Source organism: Tachypleus tridentatus, chromosome 13 (genome assembly GCF_004210375.1).
Source record: "Tachypleus tridentatus isolate NWPU-2018 chromosome 13, ASM421037v1, whole genome shotgun sequence".
Taxonomy (NCBI): domain Eukaryota; kingdom Metazoa; phylum Arthropoda; class Merostomata; order Xiphosura; family Limulidae; genus Tachypleus; species Tachypleus tridentatus.
In genome coordinates, this window is record NC_134837.1 from 16221120 (window position 1) to 16237913 (window position 16794).

Genomic DNA, 16794 nt, shown 5'->3' on the forward strand with positions numbered 1-16794 from the left:
TTACCCAGTAAATTACACAGTGGTGCAGTAACAGGTTGAAAGTACCGTAGAAAGAAACTTTGACAGAGTAGTTAGATCTTTCTTCACAAAACATTATGACACTGCTGACTGAACATACAACACAAACTCGTTGCAAACTAAGCCTGCACTTTCCTACATATGTTGTTGACTCTGCCTACTTATGTGGGAATTTCATCATCTGCCACATTAAATAACAAATTCATATGAACTAATTATAATTTGGAAAACAAATATTTCTAAAACAAATGAGTAGAAATAATGGAAATCAAACAAAAGAAGTTGAAACTGATATAAGTTATTGATCAAGCACACTCAACATTTTGTAGTCATATAAAGAACAGATTAAAACATGTTTATACAGTACAATGCCAATTGAAAAAGTGAGAACTGAGCTAAAATAATAGATGGAGCTACCTGCACTAGTATATAGATAGTGCAGTATGTTATGGAAGGCAATCACATATTCAGCACACTTTGAAAATGGCACAAAAATAATGGGGTATAAAAACGGGTAGTGTTTAGAGGGTAAACAAAGACTGATTCAGCTTTGGGAGATAGTATCGTTTCAGAAGTCCACTCGTTATGTTTTGTTAGTTCTAGATATAAGATCACTTGTTGCATTAATTACTATATTTGATTAGTTCTAGGTAGAAGTCCACTTATTACATTTCATCAGATATGGGAAGAAGTTTACTTATTACAGTAATCACTGTGTTTGATTACATCCAGGTAAAAATCTGCTTATTACGTTTGATCAGCTCTGGGAAGAAGATCTCTTATTTTATTTGGTGAGTTCCGAGAGGGATATCCTTTATTCTGTTGATATTAGTTATGGGTAAAGGTTTCATTAACCTAAAAACAATATAAATGTATTCCACACAGTCTGATGTTTTCAAAAGCTGTAGTTGTTGTGTTTAAATGATGACAAAGTTCATTGCCACTTTGTTTGAAGCTGGTTTCAGATTTAGTAAAGGCCATACAAGCTGGGTTTAAGAATATTTCAAAACACTTTTTTTTCATCAAAATAAAATTATTATTATTAGATCTAGTGGCCAGCGAGTGTACACAAATTCAAGTTTTTAAAGGTTTTAAGACTAAAATCCATTTTTCCCACCTAAACTGTGACAAGAGCTGTGATTATGAACATAGTGAAAGCTGTTACAAGAGAGAATTTCTAACAGCTGGATGTATTTCACTCTGCTTTTTCTGTTATTTTAAGAAATCAAATGTACTGTAAGTTTTATACTACACACAGTATTAAATATGGATAAAATACATTTGTTTTGTTTTGTTTTTACCAAATAGAGTAAAAACTACAGATAAAACATTTTGTTTTTTCCACAACATATAGTACTAATTACAGATATAAAGTACTTTGAGTTCTTTTTGTCCTAAATTCAGCAAGTAATTCATTAAGCTCTTCTTTTGCTTTCTGTTTGGCTTTTGCAAAAAGATTCCTAAGAACATCTTCTTTTTCCAGGTGGTTTTGAAGGGCATAATCTTTATAATAAAAAAAAGTTACAAAACTTAGTCACACAAGAAAAATATACGTATGTCACTAATTAAATTTGTTTCATAACATAACAGTTATTTACTATTCAATTAAACTGATACTAATTATAATCACAAATTAAGATATAAATATAAGAGACAAAACTAAGTTGTAACCAGGACTCCGACATGTAGTATTTGTACTAGAATTAGTCGGTAACGTTACAAGTTTTACTTTTGCCCAACTTACTTAGAAATCACCAATTTCTTTAAAAAAAATTATATCATCTTTAAAATGTCAAACATGAAAATCAAAGTATCTGAGTAACTAAGTTTAAAATATATTATAATGTTTATTATCAAAACTCTAAAAATAAACTTACTGTACAAAACTCTTCTTACCGATTTCATGAAGAATTGTTTCATCATCATACTTAACTTTTAGGGGCTAAATAGAAAAGAGAGAGAGAAAACAAATTCACTGTAGCACAACAACAGTGATATTAGGAATCAACACACAACTTGTGATACTGAACTAATTAGCGAAATCCACTATAGTGACTGAACCATTAACAAATTGCTTACAATGACCAATCACAAAAAGTCTAATCTTCAGTTTTTCTACAGTTGATAGAAATCATAAAACCATAATAATTGTGGATTAATTACACAGGTAACATTTATCCTGCAATTCTGAAGATTGATAATACTTCTATATCAAATACTAAAGTACTTTATTTAGATGTAAACATTAAAATAACTAATAATATTAATGTAATATTAATATTTATGGTAAAAGAAATGATTTCACATTTCTAATGTGTACTTTCATCTTCAAACAGTATGTACCAGCAAGTACAATAGAGAGCATTACAGACTCACAGCTTAATTAGGTACTGCAGAATTTGTAGTAATGTATAGTTCTTAATATCTAACATTAACATATTAGTATATAAATTGATTTTTAATGGGTTTAAGGAAAACCTTTAAATATTTCAAATCATTTTATAATAAATATAAAAAATATTATACTAATTTTAAAATTGTTATTTAAATAATAAACTATACTATGCACAATAAGAAATAATTTCTAACATTTATTCTAGAGGAAGTAATTGGAATTGCTTATTGGGCATATCTTGTATACATAGATTAATGTAGTAGTAATTATATCACATTCCCTCTTTAAAACCTGATACTATGTGGACTGAAGATCCAGATTGTAGCATAGATAGTGGATGATTAGGGTTAGCTCAATATGGTAATACCTTAACATCTTGATATTAAAGTACAAACATTTATGTCATGTTTCTATTAGTTCTTGCTGCTGCTTCCTTTTTTGTGTTAATGATCTTCCCACATCTGGATGCAGACATCAAAAGGTGGTAATGATGAGAGACATAGTGGGCTTGAACACCTACGTCCACTGAATTATTTTTTTTTCTTCTTAATCATGCGAGATTGGCAAAACTGAGGTTAAACTGGACAGACAATGTACTCACAATGCAATATGGGTCTTACTCGTGCTAATACCTCTAAAATTCAGTACACATTACATAATGACCCACCTCATTTGTGCCCCAGAGTTGTATGTTCGTATTATGGCCACAATTTTTCATGAACTTCCCTTTAATCATAATTTGTCTAAGATTTGGATATAAAACAATAATAAACCTAATGAAAATAAGCATTATAACAGAATTGCCATTGTTGGTTCTAGCTGTCAACTTGATGTCATAATGCCTGTGGTTACAATACCCAAATGCATTGGGGGATATCCCATTTATCTGACAAAAGTCAAATGATGACGTTAAACTATCAAGTTTTCATGGAAAAAACAATTAAGGGTACAGAGGTTAGTAGAAATAGTAGGATGGTTTCATCTCCACTTTAAGTGTTACTGCCTTCCCATATTTGGCTGGAGACAAGGAAAAGCAGTAGGAGGCAAGATGCTGTGGCTGTAAGCATTAGGATTTTGTCTGATAAATGGGATATCCCCAATGTATATGCAGGCTACTACTGCATGCATTATCTGTTACGATATCAAACAATGACCACAATAGCAATTCTGTCATAATGCTTAATTTATATTTGTGTGTGGAATAAACACACACAAACAAACAATCAAGATTAGTATTTTTAAAAACAATTGGACCAAATAACACATAATGGCCAACCATGTCCAAACAATGTAGAGTATCCACTGCCAGGTTGATATATAAAGTAAACAATGGAAAAACATCATCCCTACATAATAGCATAGGCAAGAAATATATATAACTACTTAACATCACCAGTTAGTTTATTCTATTTTTGTTTGTTAACATTCCACTACACTATGTGCATTGTTTGCTTGTTTTTTAATACAGTATTTAAACAGACTTAGGAAGGTTCCATTTATAACCAAGTTCTGAATACACAGAGAACTGTAGTACTTACTGTTTGTCTATTATTAGCTAGTAATTCCTCTTTCAGTCTGTACATCTGATTTTTACAAAAACAATTTTCTGTACGAAAGCTAACTTCAAGGCATAACAATAACACTGTGTACTAGAGTAATAATTTTCTTTACAATTAACACTAGTTAGTACTACTTGAAACTATGTCAGCTGGATAAACACATACAAGTTTATTGACTTGTGTAATAAACAAGCAGCACAAGAAATAAGAGCAAGATATTCAAAGGTTTTTGCTGTGACATTTACAGACATTCTCATAACTCAGTCATTACATATATACTGTTATAAAAGGAAACATTATATAGCATAGTTCTGATGACCTATAGATGAGATATTTAAAATAGTATTTCTATGAACAATCTCAGGTATCCCTACACAAGCAGTGCCTCCACTTGAATGGCATACACGTATGTGTGTGTGCTGTTGTTTTTTATCTAAAGAACTGTTATCTTTCTCAAGTTGTCTTAAAGAGCATAAAAATAACTAACCATGAAAAGCGGCCCCAACTACATTCACAGATCTAAGAATTATTCAATGCATTTTAAATATTTTATCAACATGAAATGAGATTCAATTTGCCATGAAAACAGACAATATATGTAGATATTTTTTTTGATATGGACGACTTGGACATACACACACACTAAAAACAACGTGACTAACAATTACTTAGTGTTTTATTTGATTACAAATTAATTTTACCTTTCTATAATACTAATCCAGTACTAAATCTACTGGGCTAATAATTACTCATGCATGTTTCCAAGTAAAATCTTCAGTGGATAAATTACTACTCCAGATGGTATTAATTCAACTGAGAAAACAATTATTTATTTCTAAGCCAAACAGTTACTTCAACATTATTATGTACTTCATTCAAATTAGATTACCACACTGTATTAAAGAAACATAACAATATTCCTGTTTTAAGGCTTATCTATCTGAATATTAATTTTTCTACCTTCATATACATCAACAGGAATACATTATGTGACTATTTATAAATTACACTATATTTAAAGAAGGCTTTGGTACAGAATAAAAATGAATACAAAGATGAAAAGAAAATATTTACAGCATTATGCAATAGGAAAGTTGAGTGGATTTCATAAGCCCATTTCTTCATTTCCTTTGCTGTACCTTCTTGATAAATATTTGTGATCAAGTAGAAAAACTAAAAATAAATGAAATTTATGTAAGCCAGCATCTTCCATTAGCTGCAGATTTATTCGATCACCAAGTTTTTCAGTAGTAACAGTCTTAAATCAAAAGAGCAAATTAAATGCTGAATAAAACCACATTTCTTTTACAATACAAAACAACTGTCAATCTTTTGTATGTCAATTATAACATACGAAATCATATTCAATCAAAAGATCATGAATCAGAATATTCGTTTAGAAATGAACAAAGCTGTGAAAATCAGACTGTTGAATAATTAAGTGTACAGAGGTGAATAAAACAACTGCAGCTCTAACACAACAACATTACTTACTGTCAGTTAGTTGCAGACTATACCATATTAAAATCAGAACACCAATGACAATTTCGTTTAAAGACTAACTCTTTAAAATCACCACAACAAAAACTTTAAAATACAAACTACTGCATCTGAACAAGAATAAATATCAGTGACAATACTTACTAAGTTAAGTTTTCAAATTAAATTTTTATACCTACGACCATCAAATGTTACAATTAACCATTTAATTTTTGATACAATAATTTACTTTTCAAAATTTAAAAATAACTTTTATTTGTGTACAAATGTAAACTATACTATGGTGCTGTTTCAGTAAAAGTTAATGAATGCGTCTGGAGGAAAAAAAATTATTTTGTAATCAAACTAAAGAAAACAATGTTTCATCACACCTTTACAATACTGAATCCAAGCAATAACACATACATTAACTGGCTAATATCACAAGTGTTAAAAAAAAGTTTGCTTAATTATTGTCACTAAAAACACACTTTGTAAGTATTCCATGGACAAACTTAGCTTATTTCATAATTAGAACTATAGTTTATAAATTTTATGAAATTGGACTTTTCTAAAAAAAACACAAAAAAAAACAAAATATTTCTGACTTGAAATGAAACTTCAAGATCACTGATGTTCCAGTCCTTACAATTACCTGAACAAAATGTCTATTACAGAATAATGGACATACAACACAAAGTCTGGTGATATGTTAGAGATGGCAGAAAGACGCTGTATATTACATCACAGAGAGACTTTGATAAAATGCAGTGATCAGATGGCTGAATAAAGAAGAATATAAAGATGCACACACATCACAGAGGGAGTATGGAGATATTTTAATAAGATATGCAAGCCTAAATAAGAGAAAAATGTGTATATAACAGATCACAGAAGGAATACCAAGAGAAATCTGAATTTGAATCCCGTGCCTAGTTGAGAGTAGAAAACATTTAGAAAGATATTTAATCCCAGTGGCTGTACTTCAAGAATACAAAAACAAGTATACACAACATATAGTGAGTCTAAAATGAGATTTTGGAGTTTTAAGTATAAAACTAAAAACACTTAGTTTCACTTGAAAAAAATATTTGAAGGTAATATTCTACCTTCATTTTCATATGTGAGAACTTATTTTATATTTAGCTATGTTCAAAGAAATTACTCTGACAATATATGTGGGTATTCTAAGAGCATATACTGTATATGCTACTTGAGCAAGAAAACATTAAACCAAGCTCTAATTCTGTACAAGACATCTGTGTTTCAATTGCCAGTAATTGCCTAAAATTATAATATGCAGAAAACTAATGTTAATAAATATTACCTAACCTACTTCCACTATTATGTGCTTTAACCTGTTGACTGCCAAGTATTTCAGCTGCTACAATACAACTCTAATGCTTCTTCATTTTGTAACTTTTTTCGTGACGCCATTTTGGATTGAAAGTGAATCAATTTGTAAGTAGGTCAAATGCATGTATGGTGCTGACATCTAGCATTGAAGTTAGGTATTATAGAGACTAAATTAACTCGTCCGTGGCACTGTGTTACTGATCGGTCTGGACGAGTTATCTCGTTTATGGCACTGAACAGGTTAAAGTCGACCACCAGGTGTTCGAAATTCGAACAAAACCAATATTCTGAATTGCTGCCACCCTTTATGGTTTATTCTACATCAAGCTAAACAATGGCTTCAGCTTAAACCTTTCATTTAGTGACGTATTACATGTGAATGACTGTGGAGAATTTCAAACTGATATCTCAAATATCAATAAAGTTATGGCTTCTTAAAGTGTAGATCTGAAACTTGAAAACATCTGAACGAACACTACATCACATCTGTGACACAAGCACACAACTGTTTGATAGCTTATCCACCTAATTATATTTCTTCCATTTTTTTTAGCACAGTATCATCAGAAGATCTTTGTTATTGTGTACATACTAAACACAAACAGAAATAAGTTCTAGGAAACAATATATAGGTTTTCAAATAAATACGAACCACAAAAATGAGTATGTACACGACCTTTAACATTGTGTTTTTCACAGTTGATTTATTTACTGTGTAAACAATTAAAAAGATGCTACAGTGATACAGTATAAAATAAATTGGTGTTACAAACCAACATATTTGTAACAGAATAAAATATGAAGTTGAACAAACCACTGACTATATATGTTTGCTCTCAATTATAAAAGTTCTCCAAAATGTATGCAGTATAACTTTTAAACAGTAACCAAAGGGTACTGAACAATTTTAATTGTTGAATAGAGGTGACTGTTAATAGATATTTACAATTACATTAACACAAATATTCTTCACTGACTTGCATCAAGATCATTAACACTACCATATCATATAGAGACTAATAATAATAACTGACATTCAATCCCAAAAACCTTACAGTAAGTATCTGACTGTTCTTCAAACCTTTAGTGGCCTGTGCACCTCTCACTTGTTGGTATTTATGGGATATATCTTTACAGCTTGAAATTCAGTGCTTTTTGCATAGTTATCAGAAACAATGTGGACATTTAACAATGTAATTTGGAGTTGACTGGTCCAAGGGATTGCTGGTCAAGGGTAGTAAAATATATACAAAATATTATGAAGGGAATAAAAATTGGCTGAGTATGAAAACTGACCATTACTGGACATTAGACTGTAATCACTTAAGTCACATCTGATAATGGTGAAAATGTCAATCACACAGTTAAATATTTCATGTCAAAGTAACATTAGCTTTTAATGTTACAAAATTTTTATCTGCATTACTTAAGATGTTGTGATTTTGTGAGTATCTGATAGTAAACAGATAACTTACATGCTGTACTTGTATAACAGTAACATTTTAAACTGAACTACCGGAGTTGAAAAGGAATGGCCTAAACTCACTTTGCACACTAAACAAGGATTAAACATACATATTAAGCTTGAGTACATTCCTCAATTCTGAATGCTTCTGTATTAATCACATAACATAGTTAAATGTTAACACTATGAAATTTAACGGTGTAAAAACAAAAAACAAAAAAATTATTTTTTTTTCCGTATAATAACTTAGGTGTATTTAAGTACTTACTAAACTTGCAGGTTCACTGCTAGTAATAAGAAAATGCATGAAAATAGCCAAATGAGCAGGATGTCTCAAAAGTTTCCACATTGCATTAAATGGACCATGATTTTGTAAAAGACCCTGCAATTGAAAATGAGTCAAATATGATTTTTCAAATGCATGTTACGTCCAAAATTTAATATAATTTAAACTTAGATAAGCGACATTAATTCAATAAAACTTTAAAAAATGACAAAGAAACAAATTGATAGAAACTCCACATTATTAATAAAATGCATCTCAGAATAGCTGGTATGAATATTAATGCTTTCACTTTCACCGATAAAGCAGAGAACTACGTTTCAACGTTCCTACGTCATCTTCAGGTTAACAAAAGATGGTGATCTTAAGTTGACCTAGGAAGATCGAAACGTTCTATGCTTCATAAGTAAAAGTGTTTGTTTTTTTAATTTTGTGCAAAGCTACACAAGGGTTATCTGCACTAGCTTTCCCTAATTTAGCAATGTAAGACTAGAGGTAAAGCAGCTGGTCATCACCACCTACTGCCAACTCTTGGGCTACTCTTTTACCAACGAATAGTGGGATTGACCGTCACTTTATAACACTCTTATGGCTGAAAGGGCGAGCATGTTTGGTGCAATGAGGATTCAAACCCACAACCCTCAGAGTAGGAGTCAAATGCCTTAACCCACCTGGCCATGTCAGGCCAGTAAAAGTGTTAATAACCACACCAGCCATTTTGAGATACATTTTTATTTCAAGTGGGTTACTCATCATCACGAATTAACAAAAGTGTAATTTTTGTTTAGTCCTCTGGACAGCTGTTAAATTGCATATACTTACCACTTCAGAATCAGAAGGCCAGTCCTCATCTTCTACTGATGTAATGCAATACTGAGAAGAATGTAAGCCAAGAAATCCATGAGGAATGTCTGGAGGTGTGCCATACTAGATCAAAAACGTTTTTAATTTAAAACTTGCTGTTGTTAAATGCCACACAACATTTGAAATTCCATAAATACAAAAGTAAAGTTTCAGAAGTATCAAATCAACCCTTTCAAGATTACGGGGGTGTCAGTGTATAGACTTTGGTTTTTTTTTTTCATTCTCATGTCAGAAAAACTTGCACTGCATGAAACTTGGTAAAAACCTAATAAATAAAACCTAGTTATGATTTTAGAAAATTGATATACTTTGATTTAATACAACTTTTTAGATTATGAAAGTTTCAAATCTTTGTCTTAGAAACTGTGTTTTTTTATTGTTGAACAGAAGCATAAGGCTTTAAAATGGCATTCCCAACTCTGTCAAGTTTGTTACAATGACTTTTTCTACCAAGTCTTCGTCACGATGAATTTGTAGCTAGAAAATATTTTTAATTTCAAAATATAATAGGTTATAGTTGTGTGCAATAAACTTAATAATAATATTCAAATAATAATATGAACCAATATAATATTTTGCTCTTGTTCACTGTCTTTAGTAGAGCTTGGTAATTTATTGATCATTATTACTGATTATCTACGAGTAGTAACTACATCTATTAGTGCTATGTAAACTAATCAAGCGATTAAAATTACAATTAAATCAGTTAATGAAAACTAGTTTCTGAATGTTAATTTTTCACATTATTCCAACAATCAGTTAGCCCTTTTGAAACTGGCTCAGTATAATACACACAAGTTTCTCGAGAGATTTGCACTAACTTTCAATACAGCATGCTTATCTTCACAAAGTTTGGTAGACTTTTTTTAGAGATTACAAGTATTCTGTATATAAAAAAATCAGATTTCTTTAATAAAATATTTTTATTAAACATTTGTTTGTGAAAACAGTATTTAATTACTAGCCTAAGGGCAAAGTGATTTCATATTATGATTAAAAAAACTGTTTTATTCACACAATCTCTAAAACTTCCTAAATACATTTCAAACACTTGTTTTCAGTAAAACTTTATATTTCATGTTACTTTCAACACTCTGTGTACGGTCTATATGTAAAAACAGCTGGTTTGGGCTGAGAAAATGTTTTTACGTAGAGGAGCAAACAATGTTTTGACCTTCTTCGGGGTCATCGTCAGGTTCACAAAAAGAGAAAAAGGTAAGTGATCAATAGCTGGCCACATGTTTGAAGAGGGTTGTGTAACTGAGTGTAGGAATGTAGAGGGCGTGCTTGGATGTTTGATTATATTTATTAATATAGGTGTAAAGGTGTTCTTTTGTATTGGTTTATTTTGGGCTTGAGTTGTTGTATAAGTAAGGCTTCTTTAATTTTGCATTTGTTTATGTTTGTTTCTTTATTTAGTATTTGAGTGTTTTCTATGGTTATGTTGTGTTTATTTGACTTGCAGTATTCGTAAACGTGTGAAGGTGACATTTTATGTTCTTTGAATCTGGTTTCCATTTTTCTACTTGTTTTCCAATATAGAAGTTGTGGCAGTTATCACATTGTATTTTATAAATAATGTTAGTGTGGTGTTTGTCAGTGTAGTTCTTACATAGTATAGACCTCAGTTTTGTGCCTGGTTTTTGAATAAATTTGGTATTAACTGGAATGTCATATTTTGTTACTAGTTTTTGCCAAATGTTGGTTATTTTTCTGCTGATGTTGGGAATATATGGTATGCAGCAGTATATGGTTTCGTGATTTTTTGATTCGTGAGATATATTTACTTTTTTTGGTTGATTTTGCTTTCTGGCTTGGTGTGCGCGTATAATGTTTTCTACGATTTGTGAAGGAAACTTATTGATGTTGATGAAGTAGTGTTTTATTTTGTTTAATGTTGGTTTATTATAGTGTGTGTATGTTTTCTTATAGCAAAGCCACATCAGGCTATCTGCTAAGTCCAATGAAGGGAATTGAACCCTTGATTTGAGCAGTGTAAATCCATAGACTTATCACTCTTCTAGTGTCCTAAGAGGGGAACTGGTTTGTTACCGAAATTCGAACAAAGCCAAATAAGCAAACTGCTGATAAACTGCAGGTCAAGAACCCCCACAATGAGTAATTAATTAAAGTTATCAATAACTTCAAAAACTACACATTTTTCTGTTATGTGAAATATATTAATTTCAAAAACCACTTGCACTCTAGAACTGTAAAAAATAGATTTTCAAAGCTATAATCAATGAAATATTATATCAATAAATTATCTTGCATGTTGTAATAACTACACTAATAAACAGCTTTAGACATACTTGACACAATAACCAGAATTATCATTAAGTATCATTATCACCTCTTCTCTATCTACATCCTCATTTCCAACACTTTCCATAATTTCTATACTTCCAGAGTCTGTAGTGAGTGGTGTGGCAGGAGGAGTTACTTTTGGGCTATCTGTCGAGCTTTCATTATGACTATAAGACAGACCCTAATCCAAACAGAGAGAAAAATATGGCACTTATTCTTAAATGTTTTCCTAGGAATGTTGGTTCACAAACTAAGAACTACTTTAAAAAAAACACGGTCATTAATTTTGACATCAAGATGATACTATCTACAAAACAGTTAAAGAAAATACAATCAACATCAACAAGGAACAAATTTAGTGCAATACCCTTCAATAGTAAATGATGCACTACATAAATTACAAGATAGCGTAACTAAACTACTAAATTTACTTGTAATAATACAAAATCAATTCTTCAACACAGAAATTACAACAAGGCCTGACAAATCTTTTAAATTTACTTGTAACACTATTAAATTACAGGTACTCCATTGCATAAAATACAGTTTGAACTTCCTAATCTACTAAATTTATGTACAATATTATGAAAAGGTAGCTTCTTTGTTACAGACTGTCCTGAACCTAGTAAATTTACCAGGGATATCATGAATATACTTATTTCATTTCAGAAATTATATTACGAGTCAACTAATGTTAAAATTATCTATAATACCCAGTCCGCTCAAACATTGAAGTTTAAATAAACATATTCACCAGTTAGGGTTTCCAGATTTGCTTCAAAAACTTCAGTCACTTTTCTTGACACTTTATTATCTTACATAATCTCTCATCCCATCCCAACCTCAAACCTTTTCCGTTTAAATATGTTTTACAACATTTATTGATCACTTTTAATTTTACTTTTCAATGAAATTATTAATTATTATTAAATCAAATAATGCATTTCATAGCGTTATAGTTTTCCATCATTTTTAGAAAACATTTACATTAATGATTTTTACAGGCTTGAAAATTATTTTCAAATTTTTAAGGATATACAGGAACAGCTCTAATACTGGTTATAATTTGATCTTCTCTTTATTGAGTTTATAATGTTTTAACACTCAAGATTTGAAGTGACTGTCACTAATGATTTTCATGCTCCACACCTTAAAAAATCCTAGTGACAAACATGAAAGTAGTGTTTATGTAATGAACAAAATACTACTATTCATACAACATGGTTGAATGTTCGCAACATTTTTATCACAGGCATTATAATACTAACTTTTTCTTTACCTGAAATACGTCTCATTGTCACATACCATTAGAATACAAGAATAGACTTATCACACACATAATACTTGTTTATAATCTTCTCACCTTGACTGACTGAGGAAGATGATGCAAAGTATGTGACTTTCTCCCAAATGGATAATGACTCACTTCACTGTATGTCCGTGAAAGACCATAAGCTGGTTTAAAGATGTCTATTTTCTGCTGGTAAAATTTTAGAAAATCAGACTAAAACTGTGATTAAAAGATATTAAAATTACCTGTACTCAAGATATGTCTGTAAACTAAGAATATCGGATCAACTCAGAACTTAATAAGTTGGAGTATAAATTAAAATAGTTTTGTCATAAAGTTTGCATATTGAATTTATGTAACCTTTAAAAATGCACAGTTTTTTTTCATTACCTGGTATTTACTCTCCTCTACTATGAACTGTCACTAAATCAGCAATATATGGTAAAAAAAAAAAAAAAAAAGTTGATAATTTTGGCACCAAATACATAATAACATGTTGTATGGTACTCTGTAAAACCTCATGGCATGTGCACTTTCATCTTTACTCATACACAAGATTAATGAAAATATTCAATGATCATGGTGTAGAAAATGATTCTAGGTCAGAAGTCTTGGAAACATTATATGCAACAAGATGCAACATCTTCACTCTTCATAATTAATTTCACCCAAATAACTTAATCTTCAAAATTTAAAACTACTACCTCATACTTGTGATTTGAAGTGTATTTTAACAGAAAAGACTAAAATGTACTTCAAGAAAAATAAACCTAACTGTTAGCATCATTCACCTTTCACAATGCAAATAATTTTTGTTTGTTTTGAATTTTGCACCAAGCTATTCAAAGGCTTTGTTCACTAGCCTATCCTAACTTTCCAGTTTTAAACTAGAAAAGAGATTTCTGGCCAACACCATTCAACATCGGAAGCTACTCTTTACAAACAGTAAGACTATCACTTTATAATATTCCCTTGGTGAACGGTCAAGCATATTTGGTAACAAGTTTCAATCCCTCGATCTGTAGATTGTGAGAGGAGTGCACTAGCCACCAGGCCATCTCAGGGTAACAAATAATCTCAATAAGACAAAAGAAGAAAAAAAAACTATTTAAAAAACCTTTATGGAATTCAATGGAAAAATCAGTTCTATCATGTGTTCATTGCAAACATATTCTCAGTGTTGGTATACAATAATATTTTGAGTCCAGTTTCATACATCTGTCTTAGCAGTTAGTTAAAGTAGCAAATGTTATCAACAGGTATATAAGAATTGCATTGTCAGGAACGTCCTTGTTTTAGTAATATGTAGTAAAGTACATGAGTGTGTTGGGTTAAAGATTCTTCAAACATAGGTGTCTACAACTTATTGGTGATAAATCTGACAATAAAGGAACAGCATGCATTGCACTAGTTTTTAATAAATATATTAGAAACAAACTAAACAACAAATGTACAAAATTATTTACACTATGGAGATCACAATTATATGCTAAACACCACACAGTTTTCTTCTTGTCAAAAGCCCATTTAGGCCAATTTATTTGCTTTAGGATTCAGATGACAAACCTATCTATTTTAATTTAATTTCTATCATCATAGTATTCATGTATAACTCATATACATTATTGCTGAGTTATTATGGTCGTATCCTGTACTTCAAATAATCATCAGCCTTTTCTCAAAGCCCACTGAAACAAGTTCAATTAATTTAGAACATCCTTTGATGAAATAACATACTCTCTTTATGTCTTTCAAAACTGTTAATCTCGTTAATGTATCAACCATTATACTTTTAATGTTTGTTTTTCTTATAGCAAAGCCACATCGGGTTATCTGCTGAGTCCACCGAGAGAAATCGAACCCCTGATTTTAGCATTGTAAATCCGTAGGCAGTACCAGTGGCGGACACTTTTCATACCCATGATGGTCAACTTTCCTCTGACCAATTTTCTCTTCACATCACTTGCCTTTCTCTCTTATGTGGTCACCGATATTTACAGATCTATCCCTTAGGCCTTCTAGAAACCTTCATAGCTTCAATAACAATGGATTGCAAACAAAACATTTCATAACACTGACATCATTGAATTACATAAAATAAATAATACTACCCACATTTAACAGTGTTTTATATTTGACATACATTATCATGTACTTGTTAATTTCTTATTCAACTGCAGATTTTACTTACTATGCATTTTTATTAAAATAATAAACTTTAATCAGGCAGTCATGTCCATATTTAGAAAACTAATAATCATAGTTTTGAATATTGAAAAATCTTTAACCTTTTAAGTAATTATGTATGGTTATAAGTGTGTGTCTGTGTGTATATACATACGCTTACTGAAATTTATTCTCCCTACAAAATGCCTTTACAAATTTTAAAATATTTAAACACTGTATTCAGTTCAAAAACTGATTCTTCAATCCAGCATAAATTTACTCACAAAATATAAATTATATTTTGTATAACAAATACGCTACTTTGTAAAATACTTGGCAGTTTCAGAACTCACCCTCGACCCCTTTAAGTTGGTTGGTCTTGTGATGTTTTCCAAAGATGATGAGAGAAGTGATAATCTCAGAGCTGATTTTCCAAGATTAGAATCTTTCTGATGCCACTTGTTTTGAGAACAAGATAGTGTTGGTACAAATTCAGATCTAACTGAGTCATTGAAAACATGTGGGGCTGTTGCACCACTTTGTTCAGATGTAAGGAGAACAGGAGCAGATACTCGATTGGCAGATTTTCTGACTGAGGGGGGTGAATGAGAAGATGAAGGTCCCTAAATAAATGTAAGAATAATACAAGATAATTAAATATTAGCTGATTTAAGAATTTAGGATTAAAAAATAAAGAACAACTTAAAAATGCTTTCAAGAAAACAATGTACAAGCAAAATAAAATACTAAAAAAATATTCAGTCCTTATAAGATAAACCTAATTATTTATTCAAAATAAAAAAAGTTACAGCTAACAACTCACTATGAGAGATAATCACTTATGTGTGTGTGTGTTCTACCAAACATCACCCAGAGTTGCATGAATCTATTACTGTAACTTTTTATACAGTAACTGTATATGTAGATTATTTTATTTTAGGATTTTACCCAAGGAGAAGAGAAAAAATAAGACCCTGAATAAAGACATACTTCCATTTTTCTTTTCAGTTTTCTCTTTGACTTGAAGACAAAAAGTACTTAAGTTAAATGAGCCAATTTTTACCTTCTACAAAAAAGCATATGCAATGATAATGTATTTAGAACATTAGGGACTTAATTTGTTTCTTATAAAGCACAGCTACATAAAGAACTCTTTTCTTCTAACAGTAGATATCAAAAACCTAATTTTTAGTATTATAAGCCTACTGACTTACCACTTAAACACCAGGTGGGCTTTAATGACAGAAGAAAGAAGGAAGAGAATCATTAACCATTCTTCTATAGACAAATTTTAGCTTCCTTTACAAGTACCCTTAGCTATTTTAATAAAATTAGAAATTTCACTAAAGTATAAACACAATTTTTTTATTCCAATCAATTACAAACTGTAATTAAAGATTCTATATGTCATAATGTTCATCAGCAATAAAATATGGCTCCTGAGCTTATTTAAAAGACATATATCACATCAATGAATTGCATTAACATAAAATTACCTTACCATCACTGAAGCAATAACTTCTGTTTAACATTGTCAGTAGACAGTTTAATTTCTGTACAATATACTAAAGATAGTGAATTTATTCAAAAACTCAAACATATTTCAGTGTT

General features: G+C 30.5%; 1 protein-coding gene across 1 annotated transcript in view; it reads right to left on the reverse strand.

Moving 5' to 3' along the window:
* LOC143240749 (uncharacterized) overlaps window positions 1-16794 on the reverse strand; it is a 145440-nt gene that overhangs the window by 85385 nt on the left and 43261 nt on the right. Inside the window, exons 9-16 of the mRNA XM_076483711.1 lie at window positions 15537-15806; window positions 13090-13206; window positions 11773-11907; window positions 9378-9482; window positions 8541-8654; window positions 5047-5145; window positions 1915-1960; window positions 1396-1521 (exon numbers count right to left, since the gene is read on the reverse strand). Coding sequence (XP_076339826.1) covers window positions 1396-1521; window positions 1915-1960; window positions 5047-5145; window positions 8541-8654; window positions 9378-9482; window positions 11773-11907; window positions 13090-13206; window positions 15537-15806 — 1012 coding nt within the window. The remainder of the gene's footprint in view (window positions 1-1395; window positions 1522-1914; window positions 1961-5046; window positions 5146-8540; window positions 8655-9377; window positions 9483-11772; window positions 11908-13089; window positions 13207-15536; window positions 15807-16794) is intronic.